Source organism: Camelus dromedarius, chromosome 13, assembly GCF_036321535.1.
Source record: "Camelus dromedarius isolate mCamDro1 chromosome 13, mCamDro1.pat, whole genome shotgun sequence".
In the NCBI taxonomy this organism is placed as follows: Eukaryota; Metazoa; Chordata; class Mammalia; order Artiodactyla; family Camelidae; genus Camelus; species Camelus dromedarius.
Window position 1 is genome coordinate 64,209,328 of NC_087448.1, and position 24,976 is coordinate 64,234,303.

General features: G+C 37.7%; 1 protein-coding gene across 1 annotated transcript in view; it reads right to left on the reverse strand.

Annotated features, from left to right (window-relative positions):
* Positions 1-10,686, reverse strand: part of RXFP2 (relaxin family peptide receptor 2) — a 39,950-nt gene extending 29,264 nt beyond the window's left edge. Inside the window, exons 1-4 of the mRNA XM_064492882.1 lie at positions 10,602-10,686; positions 6,167-6,337; positions 3,694-3,771; positions 527-632 (exon numbers count right to left, since the gene is read on the reverse strand). Coding sequence (XP_064348952.1) covers positions 527-632; positions 3,694-3,771; positions 6,167-6,337; positions 10,602-10,686 — 440 coding nt within the window. The remainder of the gene's footprint in view (positions 1-526; positions 633-3,693; positions 3,772-6,166; positions 6,338-10,601) is intronic.
* Positions 10,687-24,976: the final 14,290 nt, after the last annotated feature.

Here is a 24,976-nt window from a genome sequence, read left to right on the forward strand (position 1 = left end):
ACAAAAATCCTAACCATCTCACACATGCCCAAATTACGGTATGACTGCAAACCAATTCCTGAGGCTCTCAAAACTTTTATGTAGTGTTCAGAAAAACTTGCATGATTATGCCACAGCTAGTTTCATGGGTCTTTTATACCTTTATGGTCTTGGACAAATTACTCCTATTAAAAATGAGATAGACTGAGCGGTCTTCCTTTTTTTCCCCTAAATTTTTATTTTCACTTGTACAGTACTGGCATATTAGTAATAATACATACATTGGAAAGTAATTGAAAACAAGAATTCCAGACCATGGCGTTTGTGACCTAAGGGATACCTGGCTAATCTAGCACACAGCATTCAAAACATTTCTTCCCTGGAGAAGAAGCATGCAGAATTATCTGATGGCTGGTGGTTTTAAAGGGAGTTTCTATTAGCTTGCGAATACACAAGTAGCATAAAACAGAACAAAGAGAGATTAGATCAGACTACACGGTTTTCATATGACTGTAGAAGCAAATATTAGTATTTGAATTCTACTCACAGTAATGTCACATTGCTGGAGACTGTTGGCATGGATGTCAAGCCAGCATTTACACATTCCAGCTCAGTTTCTCTGCAGTCACATTGTTGTGGATACTGATTTAAAACTAGGGGGCAAAAAGAGAAACAATTCAACAGGAAAATATACTTCTTTTAATTATGACTTCAGTAACTGACATTGTTCTCTTTCCACTGAATGTATGACATTTACACCTTGTTAAATGAACTTATTCAGGCCCATAATGGAAGCAAACACGAATGCTCTCCTAGTCAAATGTAGACTCATGTGGTATTCATCTCAGTGCTTCCAGTGGCCATTTCAGAAGCATTTAACAAGTGATTAGAAAGAATACAGAAATGTTTAAGTAGCATAAAAGCATATAGTAAAGGAAGATTAAGTTCTCCTCAAAGAAAAGCTTGAGTGTGACTGAGTAAATCTTTAATAGGTATAGTAGGGTCAATTTAACTTAATTGAATGGCTCAAAGAGGTTGCTCAACAAATGCTTGTTGGTTAAAATTAAATTGAATCATTTCCTTTCAGACTTCTCTTAGAGCTGTGACAAGAGTTAGACGCAGATCCCACTGTAGCCACCACTGTGACTTCTTAAAATCAACCAAGTCAGACACGCTCCCACTTTGGCTCCTCACTTTTCATTACTATGAAGTTAAAGTGGTAGGTAAAAGTTGTAGAGCAGCTATAAAGGGGAGAGAACCAAAGATCCACCTGTCTGAAACATTCACTCTGAAGGAACTTACATAGTTATTAATATAATAGCATATTATCATAATAATATAGTAGTAATATATAAACATCATAATACATAATCCTATATTTATATATCATATAGTTACTAATACTATATATTATGTTGATTATTAAAATAATGGCATAGGAGAAACTTATGGAGAAACCAGGCCAAGTTGGTCCACAGAACAATCAGTGTGTGTGTGTGTGTGTGTGTGTGTAAGACAGTGTTGGGGGGTGGTATTTGTGTGTGTGTGTGTGTGTGTGTGTAAGACAGTGAGTGTTGGGGGGTGGTATTTATGGAGCATTTGATTTTTGCCTATGACCCTGTGAGTATTTGTTTTGACAAAGCTAAAAAAAGAGTTATTTTCAAATTTTTTAATTTATTATTTAAAAACTGTTTATAAGTTCTAACTGTTCTGCTCCTTTTAGATCACTTTTATCCAAACTTTATTTTTAAAATCAATTTCATTGAATTTGTAGTAAATCCAACAAACTTTTATTGAGTTTCTGTTTAATTCAAAAGATTCATTCTAGTGTATAAACTTTTAGGAAATATTCTATATTGTTAATAGACTTATGCTGGTGATCTCAACTTTCTAAAAATAATTTCATAATGTGTACTTCAATGTTTAATTGGCATGGAAAATAGCAGTTACATTATTAGATTGAAAATCTGGGGTTGGAATTCTTATTTACCAATAAAAGAATGTCACGTAGTCCAAGATGGGCCAGCTGACTAAACCAGAAATGAGTGTAACTAACTCCCTCATCTGCAAGTCGGTCAATCCCCAACCTCTGGACTCTGCTTCTGAAATGCCTCTTGCATCTCTTTCTACCTCCCTCTTCCCGGTGGTATTTTCTGGGCTCAGAGTTTTAGTATTAGTCTGAAGCACTGCAAGACACGTAACATCCAGTATCTTTTTCACCAAGCTTTCTCCTTGACCTCAGCAAGGCTGATGTTTGGGTCAGATCACTATCTGTTGTTGGGGGCTGTCCTGTGCATTGTAGAAGGTTCAGCAGCATCCTTGGCCTCCACCCACTGGATGCAAGTGGTCCACCCCCCTTCCCGTTGTGACACCCCAGAATGTCTCCAGACATTGCCAGATGTTCTCCAGGGGCAGTACTGTCTCAGGCTGAGAACACTGTTCTCATCCATTCTTTACAGTTCTGGTAGAAGAGTCATTCTCACATACACTTCTTAGCCTGTGCTTCTTCCTCTTCACTAAATGAAAATCAGCTCACAACTTCGGAGCCCACCGTACACACCAGTGATCGCCACAATGGCTCGTGTACAAGATGACCCCTTGTGCTTCAGGAGGAAAATGTGCGAACTTTCAGTTGTATTTATTTTTAGTCTTTTTAGCTTACTCTTTTTAATTTCTGACTTTATGCATGATATAGTCATTTATAATAAAGTATATAATAAGTGGTAATTATAACCTGGTATTAAACTGCATAATACACTGTTAGTGTAGTACTTAGTGTGCATACTTTATATACATACACTATGTATACATACTCATGTATGTTAATGTACTTACACCTACATAATTACATCCATGCATATACATATTATTATACGTAGTATGTTATATGTAATATATAACGTAGTATGTGTATTTAGAGAGAGATAATTCTATAGATAGGATAGAGGGCAAGCTCCAAATAGTGCACCCAAAACCCCTCATGGGCTGGCGCCACCCTTCTGGGGTGCAGCTCCTGCTCGTCTGCCTCGCACACACAGCACCACTGTGAAGGGCATGGTGAAGCATGCTCTGAACTTCCTACCCTTCTGTTTTGCTGACTGTGCTCCCCTGCTCACCCTGTTACCTCTCACCCTTCCCTCCGTCCAAGGACTTCCAGGTCCATCACAATGTCACCTTGTCTGTGAATCTTCCCCACCCCTGGCACAGTCATCATGTCTCCCAGTGGGCTTCCACATTCCCTTGTGCAAACATCCCTCCTTCAGTTTAGCACTAATAGTGCATCGTTCCTGCCTCTGTAAGGGTTTGCTTTCCTGCGACCATATGAGGCATCTGTGGGTGGGGACCACATCTTAATTATCATTGCACTCTCTGTGCCTGACATAGGGGGCTGCAAAATAGTTGGTGCTCAATGTCTTTATTGGAGAAAGTAATCACAGGGAGTAAGGCCTTTATTATCTGTCACCAGCATTCATTACCTATGCATTCTTGCAATCACAGGCTGATACACAGAGTGAGCATGAATGGAGCGTGTTGTTTTCTTCTTTCTATCTTTTCAGTCCTACCAGCAGATGATAAACCAGTTGACCACTGAAATACGTTGAACTGAAATTGCAGTTCTAGAGGGAATTGATCACACCACCCATATAAATCCATGCACCACAAATCATGTTGCTCGCAAAGCTTGGGCTGAGTCTTCGAACCAATACCACTTACAGCACTCCTGTGTTAATGCCACAATATTAGCATTTCCATGGACTGTGCCAAATATAGTCGCCCATCCACTAGTGTCTCCTGTGAAACACACGGTGATGAATATGTGTCAGTTATTCTATAAATCAAATATCAAATTACAAAACAAAACTATAAAAATTTGATTATGAGATCAATTAAAATTTTTGTTTAAGTAATAGAAAGATAATAACGATGGTAAGGGAGAAAAAGGTAGGCAAACATCTGGACTTTTGTCTTTTTCTGCAATTACAAACATCTAAAATGTATGTATCATAAAATATAATGGAAATAGATGATTATTTTACACACATGGATCCATCTTGAAAAATGTCACCTATTTCTAATGCTGACATTTTAAATGTTTGATCTTAATTTTGAGGTCCTCAGAAGAAAACGTAATCTGAATTTTATTTTGTCATATGCATATGTATATGTAGATGCATTCCTGATAGAGGTAATAAGTTCTGATAAAATTTATGTCACTTGACCTTTTTAAAAAAGCAAAAACAAAGTTCCTTTTAGTGAAGTCTGTCTAGCCCTGATGAGAAAAATATTTTCTCAATTTGTCAGATGATCTGACAAATCATATCATCTTGCTTATTTGCCAAGTTTCCTTCTCTATTTTTGCAATAAAATAATATTCTTTTAAAAAAAGATGGCCTGATTGTGAAGTATCATTACTTTAGCATAAGCTATTAACATAATAAAATACACAATATAATGTATGATACTCAAGTTCATACAAATAGAAAAGTAAATTTAAATAGTTGCCCACAGGTCCCGGTAAATTTTAGTTTATTTTTATTTCTTATTAATAACCTCAATGTTTTTTGAAATTATTCTATCTGATGCCTTTACATGAGCCATTTAATTTGTCTTTGGAACACTCTCATGAGGTAGACACACGTGGTCTCTGATTCCCAGGCAGTGAACAGGAAAGGCCAAGTGTGTGAGTAACTTGCCACTGGCATTGGAGAGCTGCCCCATCACTGAGCACTGACTGTACTCCACTGTTCTAGGCTTTGGTAACATCAAAATGCACGAGACACAAAGAAGAACACCTCTCAAGGAGCTTATGTCTAGTGGGGGAAGTCCAGTGAAAAGACAAGGCAGCCCCTAGCACAATCATCCAGGGCACTATGGCATCAGAGAAAGGGTGCTCGTCCAGACTGGTGGTGGAGCTTCTGGGTGGGGAAGCATGGCCTGGGAAGCCAAGCTTCTCAGGTGAGGAGGGGACCCCTCAACTGCATCCTAAAAGATGAGTAGGAGTGATCCACAGGTGGTGAAGGCAGACGGTGCCGTGAGAGGGAGGCGTGCGTGAGTTCCCAGGGGCAGGAGAGCAGATTCTAGAGACAGACACCCGGCATTCCTAGACTTTGCTGTCCCACTCTGACTGCTAGTTGGGCAGTGCCAAGGAGTGGCAGTTCTGTGTGGTAGAAATCACACAGGATTCTTTCAGATTCAGAAGGTCTGGGTTCTGGTGTCTGCTCAGTGACTACCTAGACATGTCAGCCTCTCTTGGCATCAGTTTCTTTCGGAGAAGAATGCACAGGTTAGATGAGACAACATACAGAGTCCTGATACACAGACCTAAGATAGTCTGTAAGACCTGTGATGATCCGGCCTCTGTTACCTCTCTATGTTCTGTATTCACTCTGCCCGAGCCCATCTGTTTTTCTGTCCCACAAACACATTGTCTTGTTTCATTTGGCCCCAGGGCCTTTGCATTTGCTGTTTCTTTCATCTGGAACTCTGCTCTTCCTGAATATTTCATGTTTTTTTTCTTTTTCTGCTTTTCATTTCATTCTCAATTCAAATATCATCTCAGAGAGGGTTCTTCTGGTTATGTCTTTAAAGTAGCCCTTCCTCCAAGTCACTTTTTATCCCTTTATCCTGTTCTGTATACTCTGTGGCACTTACTACTCTGAAATTACTTAATTTATTTATGTACAAGTTTATGGTCCTCCCCATCCACATGGTCCCTGTGAACTCCACAAGGGCAAGACACTTGTCCCTCTTGAGCCTGCTGTGCCTTGGTGATTTGAAGAGCATATCATGGGCACTCGATACAGGGCTACTGAATAACAATTCTCTAGGCTGGACCACTTGCACTTTATGGAAATTCCTGCAGCTGAACCACACTACCAAGCCATAAGGAAGTGGTTATAGTAAGCCACGTAAAACTAAAATTTGGCTATCCAAGTAGAATTTGAAATAATTTTACTTTTTTATCAGATACAATATTTTACAATTCTGATTTAAGCAACTCTCTATATGAAAATTCATGTCATTATTATCACAAATAAACTAAGGAGCAATTATTTGTGTTACAACAGGACTCCCTATCGAATGCCCAGTCATTTCTTCTGGTTTGTTACCATTAGTATTTGGTCCACCCACAGTTTGGAGGCGTTCACAAGGGGTGAGGACGTATGGAGCTGAGCGGAGGACTCACCACAGTTCTCCTCATCTGCTCCGTTCCCGCAGTCGTCCACGCCATCACAGTGGAACGTTCCGGGTAAGCACATGGTCAGATTCCCACAGGGAAAATATCCTTTTTGGCACAAAGGAGTGATTGTACTGCTTTCAGTCAATGCAAAATCTATGTTAAAGAGGGGACAGAAATCTTAATAAGAACAATCAGTGAATATGACCAGACTCTTTTCATGTCATTCCATTTAACTTTCACAAAACGCTATGAGTCTGGTGTTATTCTTAGCGCACAATTTCTTTGCATAATACTCTTAATTACATTGTTTAAAATAATCACAATCATATCAAACAAACACCAGCTGTACCAAGAATGGAATTGAGCCTCATTTTGAATTTGCTCCAGGAAGACAACAGTAAACAAACCTAAAGCAATCGTCCTTCTTTTGCATGAAATCAAAGACTTGCCTACTCCTGAAAACAGAAAGGTAAAACCAGAAGCTAACGGGATCAAATAGATGGATTATTCACTTATTAATCCTTTATAAGAAGGATTTGAGGTAACTTAATGAAAATGTACATGCAAAAGGACTGTTTAAATGTGAATGAAATCCAGAACCACACTGGCATAAGGAGAGACGACACTAAGTAGTGATATCTAACCATCACTGGAATTTCTGTGTGCCAGGTAGTTTGCACAGTGCTTAATCTGTTATTCCTTCAACCAATCTCTGCGGGTGATATTCTCCTTCCTGTTTCAGGATTAGAGGAGTTAAATGCTGTCTTTCATCTGCAAAATCACACAGGTGGGTTTGAATCATCTCTCTGACCCCAGAGGCCCGTTTCTAACCATCACGCTAGGAGGAATTGGAACCTGCACTTCAAGGAGCATAAGTTGTCCATGAGGATGAATTAAGAATAGTCATCTTATGCAGGGAACATGAGAGAAGGTGGATGAGAGTTGAACAACTGTTGGGTTGCATGAGAAAGTGCAGAAAGGAAATATAATTAACGTTTACAAAGTTACTATATCTGTGGGTAGGATGACCAAAGAAATTCCAGAAATTTAGATGTAAGAGACATTCTTTCAATTTTGAAAGAGTACTTTCCAGATGTGGTGTTGGTGGTGTTGTTTTGTAAATACCTAGTAAAAGTTTAGAAGTCATTTACTTTTTTTAAAAGGAGGTGAGGGGGATGAAGAGGTACAGACTTCTAGTTGCAAAAGGAGTCAAGGGTATAAAATGTACAGTGTGTGGGGGGAAAAAAGGAATGCTAGATGAAATTTCAGAGAAATTGATTAAAGGAGAGTGTAGACTCAGGCAGGGTTACTGTTCATTATGAAGGGAACAGGGATGTTGGCAAAGTCTTCCTCACCGCACCACTGAAGCATCATGGCCGGGAATTTCCTTGGGTTGGGGGTGTGGTGCTTTTTCATACAGCAGAGGAATAGAGAGCCAACTTTTGTGTAGCATCAGCTACTGCGGGCTGGGTGTTTCCTGACAATTTCATCTTAACCTCAACTTTGTGTTGGTATTATCTCCACATAAAGATGAGGAATGAAGGCTGAGGAAGTGCAGGCACTTCTACTCTGGTTCTTGGGAAAAGGCCCTTGGGAAGTCTGGGCCCTCCAAGAGAAGGCTGCCTTGCAGTGAGGTGTTCTCCCACTAGACGGGTCGCCAGCCTCTCCCTGGAGAAGCCTGATGGCCCTCATTGTTTCACAAATCACACCATTTGTAAAAAGGCAGGAGCTTGTTAAAGGCACTAAAACTTTTTCTGAGCCATAGTGCATATTAAGCTTTTAGCGGTATCTTCAGAGAGGATGCGTAGATTATTTGTTTTTTTCGAACTTTAGTCCTTTAGTTATGATGGCCTTTGAGATCCAGTGAGCACTTAAAAGAGCTGCATCCGGTCCTTTCCTGGGGACAGCCAGGTGCACCAGCACCCACTCTCCCCTGGAAGCTGCTACTGATGTATCTGTTAGACCTTCCCCGAGTGGGGATGGTGGCCCTCGGATTCTTTTCTACCCACTGGATTTTTGTTCTTACAAAAGCAAAAAATATTTTCTCTGCTATTTCTGCAGTGGTCAATAAATGATTTACTACAAGAAACAAAGCATAAGACCAGTCAGGTCTGACTATTTTAGGAAAACTCTCTGCTGTGTGGCTCTGGGGGTTGGCTTGTTAAGCCTGTTCACACAGGGAGAGGCATCTGAGTCACAGATTTTTAAATCTCTTAACTATGTTCTTGTAAAGATTTCTACAGAGGGCAGATTTATAAAAACCAGTTGTCCTCTTGTGTTTGGAACATGAGCAAATAAGGTTCAATGTTCCTTAGTGTAGCAGAAATTGTTTAAGATAGTAACTCATAGTTAAAAACATATTTTATATCACGTCACAATTCAGCGTACAAACTCACACACACACACACACACAAAGAAAACAAATTTCTTGAAATATTACTTACCTTTTACTATGGTGGATAAACTCTGATCATTGCAATTCTAACTTACTCACTTGAAAAGGCATCATAAGTCACTAAGTTGAGCTCATGAGCAACTAATGGGATGTGACCCCACTATTTAAAAGTATTCGTTAGTAGTGAAGTACTCTGGAGACCATGAGACGGGATTACAACTGGTTAGTGTCAGACAAGCTAATGCTTACAAAGTGCTGGAGGGTGCCTGGCCCATGGTAAACCCTGGGTTAGTGCTGGCATATGGGCAATTTCAGCATGAGGCGAGAAAATAGGGCTTTAAGAAGGAAGCTCTGTGTAGCATGGAAGCTTGCTATGCCTTAGCACTGCATGATTTTTTTTTCATATGACGTCTATGAAAGAAGTAATAGGACTATAAGAAAGCTTCTCTTACTTCTCCATGTTATTCTATTTTAAAAGCCGTATGACGTATATGGTTTCTATTATAAGCAGTCTCCAATATCTTTTGAAAGCTGAACGGAGGGCTGTAAATGATTAAGCCACAAAAATGTCCTTACAGCGTCCTGATAATAATATTTTCTTATTGATCTAGAAGAGGTGAGTAAAGATTTGATTGAAGACAGTTTTGAAATAAAAGGCTGAGGCTGTGTGAAACATTTTGAAGGTGGTATATTGTCTTCCTTCATGGGATTTATCACAAAGAAAACCTTGAGCTCTCTGAGGGCTCGATCCACCTAAATGTCCATCTCACAGAAACAGACTCATTCAGAGGGAGCCAAACCATCAAGTGTCACACACAAGAAGGATCAAGATTATTTCCTTTTCCCTGGGGGAAAAAAATGGGTTTCTTCTAGCAAGTATGGGTGAATGAAGGGGAGGGGAAAAAGTGACCATGTACAAACAGAACCTACCAACTGTGTTTCTAAAATCTTCCCTTTTCCACCCCAGAATGGAATCTTCCTGAAAATAACTCAAGGTGTAAATTTTCTGTGGAAAGAAAATAAATAAATCTATTCCCTACCTACCCCTTGCCCTCTGTATTCTAAATCCCCATTGTGTAACCTAGTGTCTCTTACTTACTTGGTCCTCAATGATTTTTTTAATGAACAAATGAATTAATGGGTCATTTAGGAATAAAAGAGGAGTTAAAGGCAAAACATCTTTCAAAATGTAAAATTCCCAAAGTTTCAGGCTAATGTTTTTATTCTGATGACAAAATATTGTTTAGTCTTTAAGATATGTGTCATTTATCATTCTGTCATTATACAGCTTAGAAAATGATGACGCACCCCTGCTGTAACGGCATACTGAAAGAGAATCGATACCCCTCAGCAGACCGCATGTTATGCTGTCTATTTTTCCTGCCATCTGTGGAAGTGGAAAGAGATAGTTTTATTGAAACTTGAGGATTATAAAATAGAGGATGCTTATATAAAAGCTGTGTCAATAGCTTCCGCAGCAATTTCTATGGGACCTCTGCCAAACACATGGCTGAGGGGAGGTTTGAACATGTGAAACAAAACTTCTCAGTAATAGTTCTTCTCTCTCCTGGTCAATATTCTGGACATGTCTGTGCAAAAGGACTTTAAATGACTCCTTGATAGCTTTTTGAAGCCAACTGGACTGCCGCTTAAGGACATACTTCGCTGCCCAACACCTTCCTTGTCGGGAAACAACAGGTGAGAATGATGTTTTCAGTGCTCAGGTTGAGAATTGATGGAGATGTGCAAGTCCCTCTTTGCTTTCTCTGACCCTCTGCCTATGCTTGTCCTGCATGAAGCAGAAGAAAGCCTTTATCCTCTCAGCCTGGTGTCCTGGCTGGGACTCTCCACATCCACGCCAGAGATGATGGCCCCACCATCCACAGGGAGCCCAGAGGATCCCAGCCAATGAGGCCATTTCCCAGAGTGCACTCAGTCCAGTTCGGATGCAGATGAAGCCTTTGCCATTTACTCTAACGAGCCAGTTACTGAGGCACCAGAAGAAACATTCATTTAACATCCAGCAAATGTTAGTTGAGTGCCTACTATGTGCTATGTCAACAAGGTAGACAACATCCAATCCCACCTGGAGCTCAGGTGCCAGAATCTCCAGGAGGAGCAGCAACGCCATCACTGAAGCAAAGGTGAATCCAGCTCATTCACTGAGTCCACCTGGTGGACCCCCCAACTTTTGAGGGGTGTCTATACCTTTTCAGGGTACACGATTTATTGTTTGCTTGATGGAAACTAGTAAACTCTTCCTGAAAAAGCTTTTATGTTTAGGTGAGTGGAGAGAAATGGCCTCTTGGTGGTTGTTTTTTAAACACAGAAATCTTAGCCTTCTATGCCACTACTTGGTGGTCGCAGCCCTGATATTGCTGTGTGGCCAAGGTCAGTATGCACAGAATTCAGAGCCAGTTCACACACACACTTACCCCACCTTCTTCCCACTTCAAAGATTCCTGACTTAACTGAGTTTCTCTAAGCCCCCGTTTTCTGTTGTGTTCTTCTGGGACAAACCAACCACCTCAGGCTGGTGAATATTCTTCAGGATCCTACTCACAGATTTTCTGCAGAAACTATCACCCCACCTCCCTTTCAGATTATTGCCCAATGTTAGGACAGACCTGGGAAAACGGTATCTATGTGGAACATAGTGTAAGGTCAATACTCATTGATTTAAAATTGAAAATAAGAATTTCAAGTTGCCAACATCATCCTCACTAGGGATGGATTTTGGTCCCATGTTCCCCTGAGCTGGGTGCTTTTATGTGGGTCACAAACTGAACACCACGATTCTTGATGGGTCCTAAGGTATATAAAGACACAAGAAAGAATTGTCTTCCAAAAAGATCTCGTCTACTGATCAGTAAACTGCTTGAACTTCACCTTGAGGGATGCATTCTTTTAGGTTAATATCTTATGTTTCAGTATTTAAATGCCTATCTTACTCTGCAGGAGTTTGAGGGCCCGGCTTCTTCCTAAAACCTGTCTGTGTACAAACAGCTCAGAGACTGGACGCTGTGGTGGGTGAAGAGAAGAAGAATGTGGAAAGGATGATTGTGAGGGAGGTAGGGTGAAACCTGATGGAAACCTGGCATGGGAAAGGTGGAGAGGACAGGTGACAACTTTTCCCTATCACTGCTCTCTAATTCCTCTCTGATTTGTTGACTTCTCTGTCTCAAGAGACTTTCACCAGCTATTCTTCTTGGTGGTAATTCTCTCAAATTCTAGTCATACAACATACATACTTTCCTGCATCCAAGGCTGCTGCATATGACTGGGCAGTATGTACCTCACACAAGCATGGGGCACTATTCACACAACTGCTGGTGTTGAGCTGCGCAGAAGCCACACAGTCCCACACTGAGGCCCCGGGTGCTTCTTTTATGATGCACAGAGGATGACAGTCTCCCTCCTTGCCTCTGGGAAAATCTTCCATGTGCTTTCTATATCCCACTTAATCTCCTCTTCTCAGACTCTCTCTGCAAGACCTCCTTTCTCGTCTATATTTTCAATATTCCTGTCTCTCCACTGGTTTTTCTGTTAACATTAGTCTTAATCAGCTCTCATCTTCAAAACCAACAAATGAATCAATCAACTAACTAACCAACCCAAATCGTATTCTATCCACGCTGGAATTGAGACAGCTTTCTCCCTTCAAAATTAAGCATGATTTTTGTTCCACAATGTCTTCAGTTCCTCACCGTCCTTTCTTTCTTTGAATCACACCATTCAGTCTTGGCTTTGCTGCTCCCAAATTGAAATTCTTCCCACTGGAATCACTAATATCCTCTTTGTTACTAAACCACAGATATTTTATAGTCTTTATTGTACTTAAGTTCTCTGCAGCATTTGACACAACCAACCACAGTTGCCATGTTGAAACCTTTCTTCCCTTGGCTTTGTGATGTCTCACTGCCCTGGTTTACTTCTTTCTTCTCCATGTTCTTTAATGCCCCCTTCTATTCCTAGCCCCTCCTCCCCATCTTCTCAGTGCAATTGGTTCCTTTTTCTTTGTCAGTATCCCAAATGCCACTGATATACATTAGGTCAAAATCAAGCCAATTAAAGAATTTAGAGGAAACTGCAAAGAGTTACTAATATTTTAGTTTGTCAAACAAGAACATTAAAAAAAAAAACCCTAAATTATCATTGAATGATGATTATTAGAAAAATAGTATTTTATTGTTAAAAATTTGACAGACTCTATCCACAGAAGAAAAGACAATCCTTTGAAAGGGATATATTTAAATTTATGAAAAACTAAGCTTATTTATGCTCATGGACTAGTGAAACTTCCATTCCTGACAGCAGTGGCCTGGAACACAGTGTTTGGAACTAACTATGTGTGAGAAAACCGAATCTGGCAATGTTATCAGAATTCTTCAGGGAGGTTAACTCTCTGTCCTATAACTCACAAATATTTCCTTCCAGTTTCTCACTTGTCTTAACTTGTCTTACAACAGAGGCTCCAAAGAGGAAACTCTCAGATCCTGACTTTAAAATAACGATGCAAACCAAAAACAGAGGGCAACTTAATTGACTTAATTAAGGATATCTTTAAAAACCCACTGTATATAATATCCTTAATGGTAAACTTTTGAAGAATTTCACTTTGAGACTGGGAACAAGGCAGTGATATCCACTATTACTACAGTTTTTTCAAGATTGTCCTGCAGGACTTAGCAAGTGTAGTGAGGCATGGCAAATCTCAATGGCGTAGATGTTGGAAGAAATAAAACTGTCATTATTCACAAAAGATATGATTGTGAACATAAAAAAATCCCAAATAATTAATTATTAGTAAGAGAGAGCTTATCAAAGTTCCTGTAAAATCTATTTAACTTCTATTTATTAGCAACAAACTAGACAATGAAATATTTAAAAAATGCTTTTACTACAGCATCAACAGTGTTTAGGAATAAATCTAACAAAAACCTGCCAGACATTTACACAAAGTATGTAAAATTACTGAGACATTAATAAATGGAGATTCAGTATTTTAAAGATGTTAGTTCTTCTCTAAAATTGATCTATAGGTTCAAAGCAATTCCAATAAAAATCCAAGAGTGTGCATGCGTGTGTGTGTGTGTGTGTGTGTGTCAAAATGGGTAAGGTGTTTCCCAAAGGCATGTTGTAATGCTGAAGGACAGGAAGAGCCAGGTGTGTCTTGAAGAAAAACAAGGTGAGAGAACTTGTTACCTGTATATCAGGACTCATTATAATGAGACAATAACTCAGAAAATTCAGAAGGAGAGAAACACGTATATGGACATTTGATTTATGACCAAGTGTCACTGCAGAGCAGTAGTGAGGGACAGTCACCTCTAGGTAGATTCTAGATCTAAATACTAAACATAAAACAATAGAGTTTAGAAGATAATGTAGGAGAAAATCTTATGACTTTAGGGTAGCATTTTAAGGGAGATAAAAAAAAAGTGAAAGCATTAATCATAAAGGGAAAGATATTTAAATTAGATAGTATTAAAATTCAGAACTTCAGTTAACCAAAAAAAAAAAAAAGGTTACTGTTAAGAAAATGTGAAGGCAAGCCTCAGAGCAGATGTTTGCAAAAAGTCTGTAATTATAAAAGAGAGATCAGTCCTACAAATAAATACAGAAAAGATGAACAGAAGATAGGAAAACGGGCAAGAGACGTGACCAGATACTAAACGAAAGAGGCTACCCAAATGGACATTAAATCTAACTAGTAATCAGGGAAATGTAAATTAAAACTACAGGGAGATATCACTACAGATGACCAGTATGGCTATGTGTAATTTAAAAAACCACCAATCATACACTGTTTGATGAGAGTGTGAAGCCCTGCAAACTCCCCTGCACTGTGTTAGGTGTTAACTGGAAAGAATGCTTTAGAAAACAGTTTGTCATTATCTACTCAACTCCACGCTTTGAGAACCTTGAGTCGGCAGTTTTAGTTCTGGGTACACGCCCATACAAATACATGCACATGTGCACCGAGACTCAGACAAGAATATTCACAGAAGCATTACTCGTTGCAGCCCCAAACTGGAAACAATGCAAATGTCTTTGAAAAAAATAAAGTGGATAAAAATTGTGGTATATTTATCAATGACATACTATATAGTATTAAAAATGAACAAAGTCATCACTCAAAGTGATTTCAGACCAAGCACAGCCCGTGGGTTTATTTTATCGTTATTGTGTACTCAGTCACCAAAACATTCTGGCAGCTCTGACTTATATGGTAATAAGATACTGAGACTTTAGCTTGTGCTGTTCTATCTGAAGTGCATATTTTTTCTCCTTATGCACTTCATCACTCTTTGATATTCATCTCAGGAGTCATTTCTGTGAAAAAATTCCTGATCCTCTCTGGGACCAGAGTATGAACTTTCTCTTTTTTCTTCCCAACGTATCTTGCACATACCTCAATGGTAGCATCTGTGGCATTTTATTATAATTATAGATATTTTTATTTTTCCCCACAGTCTACTGTTAAGGGAATTTTATTAATTTTGATTTTCCCAGTGGCTAGAAAAGTTCTCAGTTTTCAGTGTGTACCATTTGCCTCAAAATTGTTAACTAAATTAACATTTTCAGGGGTAGCAATATAGCTGCCATAACTGGGCTGCACACACCTAAATCCCTGTGTGTGGAAGCAGGGAGCACCTAGGGCTTCAGTGATGGTCCGTGGCACTAGGCCAAACCTGCGCCTACCCGTGTTGGATATGACGTCGTTGTGGGTTCGGTGCATGCAAGAAGCTCTGCACTCAATTCTTCTTTCTCATTTATCTTGTATCAATGCTTCAGTTTTTTCATGTTGACATTTTTGCTTGAAGCTATCTACTATAGCAGAGGAGAGATGGTTAGGCCTTTCCTAATTTCCAGGTGGTCTCTATGTAGTCAGGGTAAGCTGGCCCCCACCAGCTTATTGTACCATATGCTCTACGTCTGTGATTCAGGTTACAGTAAAGGTAATTTCCTCATGCTTTACTCTTTGCAAAACTCTCGCAATTCTCACATAGAATAGATAAAAATAAGATAGCCCTTGCAAAACCTTAAGCCCTTAGGGAGGGCAACTTATTTTTCGAAGCAGATTGTTCTAGTTTTAGGGAATTATTACAATAAGAGTGGCATTTTTAAATAGGAAACAGGAAAGGACCACAAAGGAGTGGCTTCTGAACAGGAGAACACAGCTTTTCAGTAACGCTCAGTGTGAGTTACTACCTTTTATCCTGCCTATGAGCATGGTGACATAAAGACTCCCTCTTTTCATCCTCAGACAGAATTCATAGCTTCTGAGGGGATATTTTATCAGCGGCCCTCAAAGGCAGAATGGAAAATGATCAAGATCTTTTGAATTTCTTATATTTCATAAATCTACATATAAGGAAGTTAAGAGTAGAAACATCTACAATAGATATTCTATTTTTAGCCTGTGTGGTTGAGACAGAAAGTCTCAGGCAGGGTGTGAATAAGAAAAAGAGAAGAGAGGGGAGGGAAGGGGAGGAGACGATCCTGAATTATCACTCTTGTCCTGTGACAGGCAAATGACTAGTCCAGTGTTCACTGGCTGGACCATAATCGAAGAAAAAGTGGAAAATAAGAACAGGTGATGAATGAGAAAGAGGGTCTAGCTCCAAAGCAGCAGAGACTCTTCCCCAGCCACCTGTGTCATTGGTTTACTAATTTCTTCTTATTTCTTAAAGAGGGAGTGGTAATTAGCATCGACTACTTTATAGCTAAATTTGCATATTAATTAACTTTTTTGACTTTTATTAATCGTTAGACAATGTAGGTTCAGCTATTTCCTTGCCAAATACTTAATTTGTCTTTATAACTGCCAAAATTGAAAAAAAAAAAAAACCTTTTCAGGTAGGATTAATGTGTCCAATAATCCTAGTGAACCCAATTAGCAATCCTGGTGTGCACAAAGAGTACAGCAAGGAGTCAGCATTCTTTGTAGAAGAAAGCTTACCTATATTTTGGTGTGCTAATTACAATACCAGTGTTTCCAGAGGTGTGGTCATCACCTGGAGAGCTTCCTAAATGTGGAGAGTCCCACACCCAGCCCTAGACTTATCAAATCTACAGGGGCTGGAGTCCTAGAATCTATTTCTCTAACATTATCACAAGTGGTTCTTAGCAACTCAGTAATTACACCAGTGTTATGGCTGAGGCTAAGAGGTTAACTAGCTTGCTGAAGGTCAAAGGCTGCTGGGGATCAGGGCTGTGACTTGAGCACAGGTCTGCTAACCCTGCAATCCCGCATCCTTGCCACTCTGCTGCCTCTCCCATCCTCTTCCCTTCCATTTGTGCAGCACTTCACCTCACGATTCCAGACCTCTGCTGTGTATACCCTTTCATGTCTAATCTCTGATTAAGCAAATACTGAAGAATAAAAACTACCTTCTTTTCTGAATCTTGGGTCAAGATGATCTATTGTGAGGATCTTGAACATGCTCCCCACAACAGTCTCTTTTCCATAGACATAGAGAAGACTGATATTATGCTTTTTCACTGAAACATTTAGTTTATCAAAAAGATGATCTCCTCCAGAGCATGAACAGCGAGGTGGTGAGAAGAGCTAAGCCCACTCGGTTGACGGGGGCCGAGACTAGATCGCAGTTAGACTGGCTTCCATGCCTGTGTGAGAAAGCGGCTGAACGCAGCCTCACCAGCAGAGGCTGGAACCTGCATGAAGCTGCACACTGGGACTGAGCCTCTAACAACCCCCAGCTGGGGATGAAAGACCTCTGCCTGACCACCCAAGGCTGTGGTCTGAATATTGCCCCTTGCCCAGGGCCAGCAGCGAAAGCTGTGGTGGTGCCTCTGTAAACTGAACATGAGACCTGGAACTGGATCACCCTCAAGGGTAAATCCCTGAGACACTCGTGTAATAAACACGGCTCAGATGTGAACACTCCAATGGCTATGCTGAGGCAGTTCTGAAACCACTCAGAGGGAGACAACTGCAGGAGAAAACCCCCTCCGACTTCATGAAGATGTCTAGGGCTCCAAAAAAGAGAATTCACACCTGGAGAAACGGGAGATAAAATTATCTTCCCTTATCAAACACTTATTCCCCTAACACAGAACTTCCCTGGGCGAAAAAAAAAAAAAAAGTAATATACTACCGATGAGGATAGTATTTATTGCAAGCTTATTTTTTTCCTATACGTACTCAACATCCAGAGTAACAGTGCTGAGGAACTGATGCAAGGGAACAAAGCATTTAAAATTCTTCCTCTAATTCCACTATTATTTCTCATGTAAAACACATTCATTTTGCCTGATGAATGTTAAGTTACATATTTACGAAGCAAATAAACCAAGCTGTTTTAGGTTCTCAGATATATATATATATCTATATATATATACTCCTAAAAACTGTGTGCATTTATCATGTAACTGTGAACACAAAACTATTCTTAGTTAATAGAATTTTACTCAAGCCGCAATTTTCTAGGACAGAAATGTGCCATTTTTCAATATCAACTTATTTGAAAGTAACATCCCATTTCTGTCTTCAAAATTCAGGTGACAGCCAATTTTGTCACTTCAAGTGAGAGTCCGTAAAACTCTTTCATTACATCTGGTCATAGTCATTCACAGTAAGGTGAGCAAATGAATAAACATCTGTTGTGAGATATATGTAGTTAGTGCCTTTAGAGATAATGTAATGCAAATGGCCTTAACCCCTAGGTTCCTGATATTTTTCCTCCTCCCCCCACCCCACCCCCGCAGGCTCCTTTTAGCCCTGAAGCAGGTGAGTTTCTTTCTCATTAATGGGCTTGCGTTAGCCTCTCAGTATGACTGGCCTGCAATCTAATTGATTTTCACAGCTATTGGCAGCATGAGTGTAATTGTGTGAAATTAAAATTGAGTTTGAAAAACCTCTTCTTGAGTCACAGCCTCCAAGATGAGCTGACATTACTTAGAAAGGACCAAGTTGAGATTTGAACTAGTCCATTAGGGGGCAGTCAAATACTGCTCACTTCAAAATGTTGCTCTGGCCCTGCTTTTGATGACTGCATTTTTCAAGATTAGCAAATTATTTGAATAAGTAGCAACTGATAGTTATCAGGTAGCATTCTCAATACCTCATGCTTTTAATTTCCCAATTAAGCACTTGTGTTTTGGTTTGTAATATTGTTCACAGTTAACCTTTTCTTGGAGGGCATTTAAAGCTGGTTAGTAAGGATACCCAGTGAATAAACTGATGATAAAAAAAACATATAGAAAGTGATAATGAGACATGTTGTCTTTACTTATCAATTAATGTCTGTAGCTTAAGATAGTTATTCATTCCTTAGGCACCCAAGGGTGATCATGGCCAGAAGGGAAAAATGGTAATCATATAATTTCTAACTTTTCCTTTTGTATAGATCTGGCCTAAGAATCTATCACAAATACTAATTTAAATTTAAAAAGCAATTTTTACCCTTACATAATTCTAAATGACTTTTCTTTATTTAGTATAAAGAGCCTTACTGCTTTAACTGTATAAGTTTAACTGCTTTAACTAATTTAACTATAACTGTATTGTGAAAAAGAAAAAAGTTTTGCTATTATATATAGCAAATTATTATTTTTTCTAAGTGAGAATAAGATATCAAAGCATTGACTAACATATCTAACTTTAAAAATGAATAACTTTAAATATAAAGGTTTTAATTAGCAATCAAAACTAATATAAAATTAGAATATAAAATTTTCCAGGGAATTACAATGAATAAATAATTATCAAGTTGGTACTACAGATTTTAAATATGACATTTACAGATTATTTCCCATTACAGCTTATTACAAGAAACTGAATATAGTAAATATATATGTACGTATAAGTACAATTGAATCACTTTGCTGTACACATGAAACTAAATTGTAAATCAACTACACTTCAATAAAAAATTTTTTAAATGACATTTACTTAAAAATTAAAAAAAGTGTTTAAAATTCTTTCTCTTTTTAAAGAACACCATTACATTGTGGTAAATCTTAAAAGATTGTTTTAATAATAAATGTTTTTCTTCTCATATAGATTTTATTTTTCTAAGGCAAATCAATTAGATGCATTACCATATGTAGAAGCAGTACTTTAAGAAAAATTGGTTAACAGGAGCTACATTCCTGTACATTAAATAATTTTTAAGAGCAGTGATAACCTCTATGAGGTGTGTTGAATCCAAGAACCTACTTTTAAAACTGCCTATTCTTAAAAATCATTAAAAATTGAGTATTACAAATGTGCACAGGGCATTAACTTCTGAGGGAAGAAGACCTTAAATCAAGAAGTAGACTGCGTTCTACAACTGTATTTCATACAAAATGAATTCATATATTGTTTCTCCTTAGATAACACTTAAGTTTTCATGTAAGAAAGATTAAAATACAAAACAAAAATTGTGCTATGTGTATTAAAATGATATTTTAAAATAATCTGAAACGTAAAGTTTTAATGTTCCAAATTGAAAATAAATTCAAATATTAAAAATTTATTTGTTAGAAGTTCTTTACAATCAAAAGACTGCTCATAAATATTGCATTTTATTTCAATATTTAAAATATTTAGTTGAATTCATTTAATAAAATTAAACACTTAAGAAACCTAAAACAAGTTGCTCAGAAAACAAAAATAATTTGAAATTCTAACTTTTATTCTTTATCAATAGTCTTTAAGAAAGACTATGAACTTAAGTAGATACATTTTTGAATAACAGCAATAAACCCAACATGCCTTGAGTACGATCAATAGATTTTTGCAAGTGTACAAGCTCATAACAAAGTAAGTCTATAGTTCTCTCTAAAACCAGGTGAAGATTAAATTTTATTTTTTTCTCAGCTTTACAAAAAAAAAAATGCCACTGACTTGAACATGAGCAGTTTGGCTAAAATGAAAATGTTTAAAATTTTAAAAAGAAAAGAGAATTATCTAAGTATGTAACTTCTGTACATTTTTAATTATTTTATTTTTCATAGGTTTGCTCTTAGGGAGAGATACTGATTTTTAGATTTGTCTGTGGTTTTGCAGTTCCCAGTCTAACTATGTTAACAACAAAACATAGCAACTAACAATTATATATAATTTATGTACAAAATTCAACAGGTTGAAACTTCATAAGACAAGATTTTAATTTATTGATTTGTCTTATTTTTTCAAATACTAAAAAAAATCTTCTCCATTATAGTTGGTTTATTCAACATCGGTTTTTAAAGCTATCTTTTCTACAATTTTAACAACATTTAAAGGCAAGTTTCCATGAAAATTTTGTTGCGTCTAAAAATTGCTAGGATGGGAGTACAAGCAATTAGTGATAATGACAATGACAATGCAGGCTGGACGTCTGTTTAAGCGAGAAAGCAGCAGCCTTACCTTTGACATCCATCAGAAGGATGAAATGAAGTAGAAGGAACATTGCACTCAATCTGCGGCTGAAGAAATGCTTAATACCAGAAAGATAACAATGGGTTCGCGGCAATTGAGTTATTAGACACATCTTCTTTATACCTCAGAAGGAGTTCTGATATAGTAACTTCGGTGCCTCCCCTGTGTCTGAGCATGCTCACAGCTAGAACTTTACTGGCAGGAGAGGAGATGATCTTTTGGCACTATGCAGCCTATCTTTTTCGTTCTTTTCTTGCTGCATTTTATTTTAAATCTACAATTGTATTCTTGGTGATTAATTCATTAGAGTATGTACAGAGAGACATAAATAAGACTTTGGTATTATTAGATAAGAAACATTTTTTTTAAAAATCACTTAAAAGAATTTTTCCCCTTAAAGCGTGTAGTATAATTTGCTCTGTTTTGAATCCAAACGTACAGTATACAGAAGTTCTCAAATAGGAAGGGGTACAGATTTACACTGAATAGGTGATGAAACTCTTTGCAAGCATATTTCTCATGCAATAAACAAGTGACAAAAAGCTACTCACTGGCAAATACATGAAGAACACCTACTTTCATTCAAATGTACTTAAATGTTTTCAAATGACATACATAAAAATGGTAATAACTAAAATATATGCCCCTGTGTTTAACAGTTACTCACTGTAAAACATTTACACAACATTTTAAACTTTCTTTACTTTCTCTATAATCGTATTCCTTTTTTAAAGTGGATAATTTTATTTTTACTTTTAATCCCATGTTGTACACTTATTAGAAAATATTAATTATAATTCAGTTCTTACATCCTGAAAGCAGCTTTTAAAACAGGATAGTTAGTGCAAGTTTAACTACAGAAAAGGACTTTGGTTGTAGGATTCAGTTGATCCTAGGGTAACGATAAAGAGTTCTATGAAAGGACATTGTAGAATTTCATTGTCTGAAATTCTGATACATGTCTATGTAGACATGTGAAATATTCTGTAGTCCTGATATGGAGAGAGGATTTTGTAAGTGAATGATACAGAGCCTCTTATATGTTGTTATTAATCATGTCGTAACAACACTGAAAAACTATTCTGCAATGATTGGCTATTGTCATCACAAAATGTAAGAGATGGGGTTTTCATTGTTCTTTCTTTCATTCCAGCCTTTGATAGAACAAAGATTCAAAGGGAATTTCAAATAGAAAATATTTTATTTATCACATAATGTAGTTATTTTCTCTTTTAAGAAGTGAGCTAAATTCTCCGAAACTCTTTCCACATACATTTAGATGTGTTCTCATCTTATTGTTCGAACGAAGAGAGAGAGCAACAAAGAGAATAAAGGAAAAGATGAAAAGAAATATATTAAAGTTTTTCTCACATTTCAAGTATCGTTTTCTTCATTAACCTCGAAGTTTTTTTAAATAAAAAACTGCCTTTGTTCACATAAGAAAAATCAGGGTAACCGGTTTTTCTTACATTTTGTGTTCTGCTGTCAAGATGATAGATACCAGTTCTGGTACTGAAACTTTGCATGAATTTTTAAGTGCAATTAAATACCATGAATTGCCCATCACAAGTCTATTTGAAGTTTAAATATACATTCCATGAAAACGCAATTTTTAGAGAAAGAAGAAATGTCAAGATTTCAAAGAACTTAGTTCCAACTTCTTTGTGAATATTAGGCCTTAGAAATAGATTTAAATTGCTAAAAAGTTGAATCATCATGACTTTATGCTAAGCTTTTCAAAGTTAATCTCTGAAATATTAACACAAAAAATTCAGAACTCAATAATTATAAATAATAGTTAAGAACATCTTAGACTCATTATTAGTTTCTAAAGGCAGAAAGTGCAAGTATTGAAACATGTTTCATGTAACATGTTTTAAAGTTGATTTACCTAGCGTGAGTATCCAGCCTTTTGAACTGAAACCCAAATGGCTGAAGTGTACACAAGGATATAATGTATGTGTTGAAATAAGGGTGAACGAATTTACTCTCTCCTTAGAGACGCAGTTGGTAAGGAAGCTCCAGAGAGTGCTTCATGCAGAGCTGAGAGGAAGACTTGTACGAACTGATTCATCCCTGGATATTAACTTCAGATTTGCACCAGGGCATTTTATTGATCCTTGCCTGAACCAACTCATTCCTTCATTCCAGTCTCCTGAGGGCAGCAGTCATATTTTTGGCTGTAACAGTATACAGCTCATGTAAAAGTAGTATTTAATAAATAGCACAATTCAATGTAATTCAGGCTAATTAAAGGGAATTTATTTACTGAAGGTACTAATTGGCTCTTTCCGTGGGAGGGGGAGGGGACTAGGGGCATTTTCTTAGCTTCTCTCCTAACTTTTCTTCACATCTTAGAAGCCACTGTTACATATAAAGTTCTGAAATCCGGAACATTGTTTAAACATGGTCAGAAAACTCTGATAGTAACTCACTTTCAGAATTGTGTGATTGTTTTTCATATAGGTTATAATTCACTCTTGCCAAATCAGTGTTTTCAATCTAGATATTTACTACACACCCACTCTGTTTAATGCCAGTATAGGCTTGTAAACACCTCTCGTTTCCAGTCTACCTAGTCTTTTAGTCACAAAACCTGATTCACTAGCTGTTTAGAATCACTTTCTGTTTTGAGGGAAAAGGACATAGGATAGTCAATGAAGGAATTATATCAATAGATAAGATTTTTCCTCAAAAAGATAAATCATAGAACAATAAATAGAAGAATCCTGAGCTCTGATAGCAGGCCAACAGTGGCGATGTTCACTTGAAGAGTCTCCTTACCGCAGGGAAGTTATTGTAAAACCTTAGCTATTCAGCTCTACCAGCTTAGTTTTTGTGATTATGTTAGCCTTTCTTCATGAGATTTTATCATTAACTCATCATTCAATACGATTGATGTTTTGAGTAACCTTTTCTGCAGGGGTAACAGATTTATTTGCACTGCAGGCAGAGCAAACCTAACTGAATCACATGATCTCAGCATGGTGTGTCAGTTAAGCAAACGAGTCCTGGTTTAGGGTCCGTTTTGAGAAGGGAGGTCTCAGTTAAGTGTTCTAACTCTGATGTTCTACATTTAAAATAATTGAAGTCATGCTTCATTTATCTGGGAATTTCACCTCTCAGCAAGCTGAGTGATTAGGAGCATAGATATAAACCCAGAGTGAAAAACAAAATGGGAGATATCCACTACTGGCAGGACAGGAGATTAGATCCTCTGAAAAGCCTTCTTGCTTGAAAATAACAGCTCCTGTATAAAACAATTTTCAGTGCATTTCTGAAGTGTTCAAAACGAGAAGAATTAAGTCTAAGGGAAAAACACAGGACAAAACAAAAACAAAATGCTGAAACAGCAATGGAGAACAGTAAACAAACATAAAAGGCAAGATGCTTCTACAGACAAGCGTGGGTATCAACGTTTAGACCAACTTTCAGACAAAGCCTTGGGTCAGTGGAAAGGCCTGAGGGCTTAAGCCTCCCCAGAGGAGTAAGCTGAGCACAGTCAAAGGAGGCACTCTCTCTAGCACCATGCAAGAGAAAGGCAAACTCTGTAGGAAACACCCTCAGTTTAGATCCTTAGGGTTTACCCAGATTTATATCAACAAAATATTGGCTCACTATCAAAGATCAACCAAGCATACTTAGGCGACACTTAGCAGAAATAAAAGAAATGGATTTAGAACCTGAAGAACATCAAATATTGAAATTATCGGTTATAGAATATGGAAAGTTTAAAGAAACAAACACATGGAATCACAAAAGTGAGTAGAAATTAGAAACCATTAAAAGAACCAAAGAGAATATTTGGAAATGAACAATGTATTTGTGACACTTATGAACTCAATGGATGGGTAAAAGTGGTCGTTAAGACATAGTCGAGAAAAAAAAGTTGTAGATGGAATAAAGAGGTGAAGAAATTTTCCAGAAGATAGTACTGATAAACAGGGAATGAACAAAATTAAAGAAGTTAAAAGATTTGGAGGAACGCATGAGAAGTTTCAACATACAGCGAATTAGAGTCCCAGAAGGAGAGAATAGTGAGAAC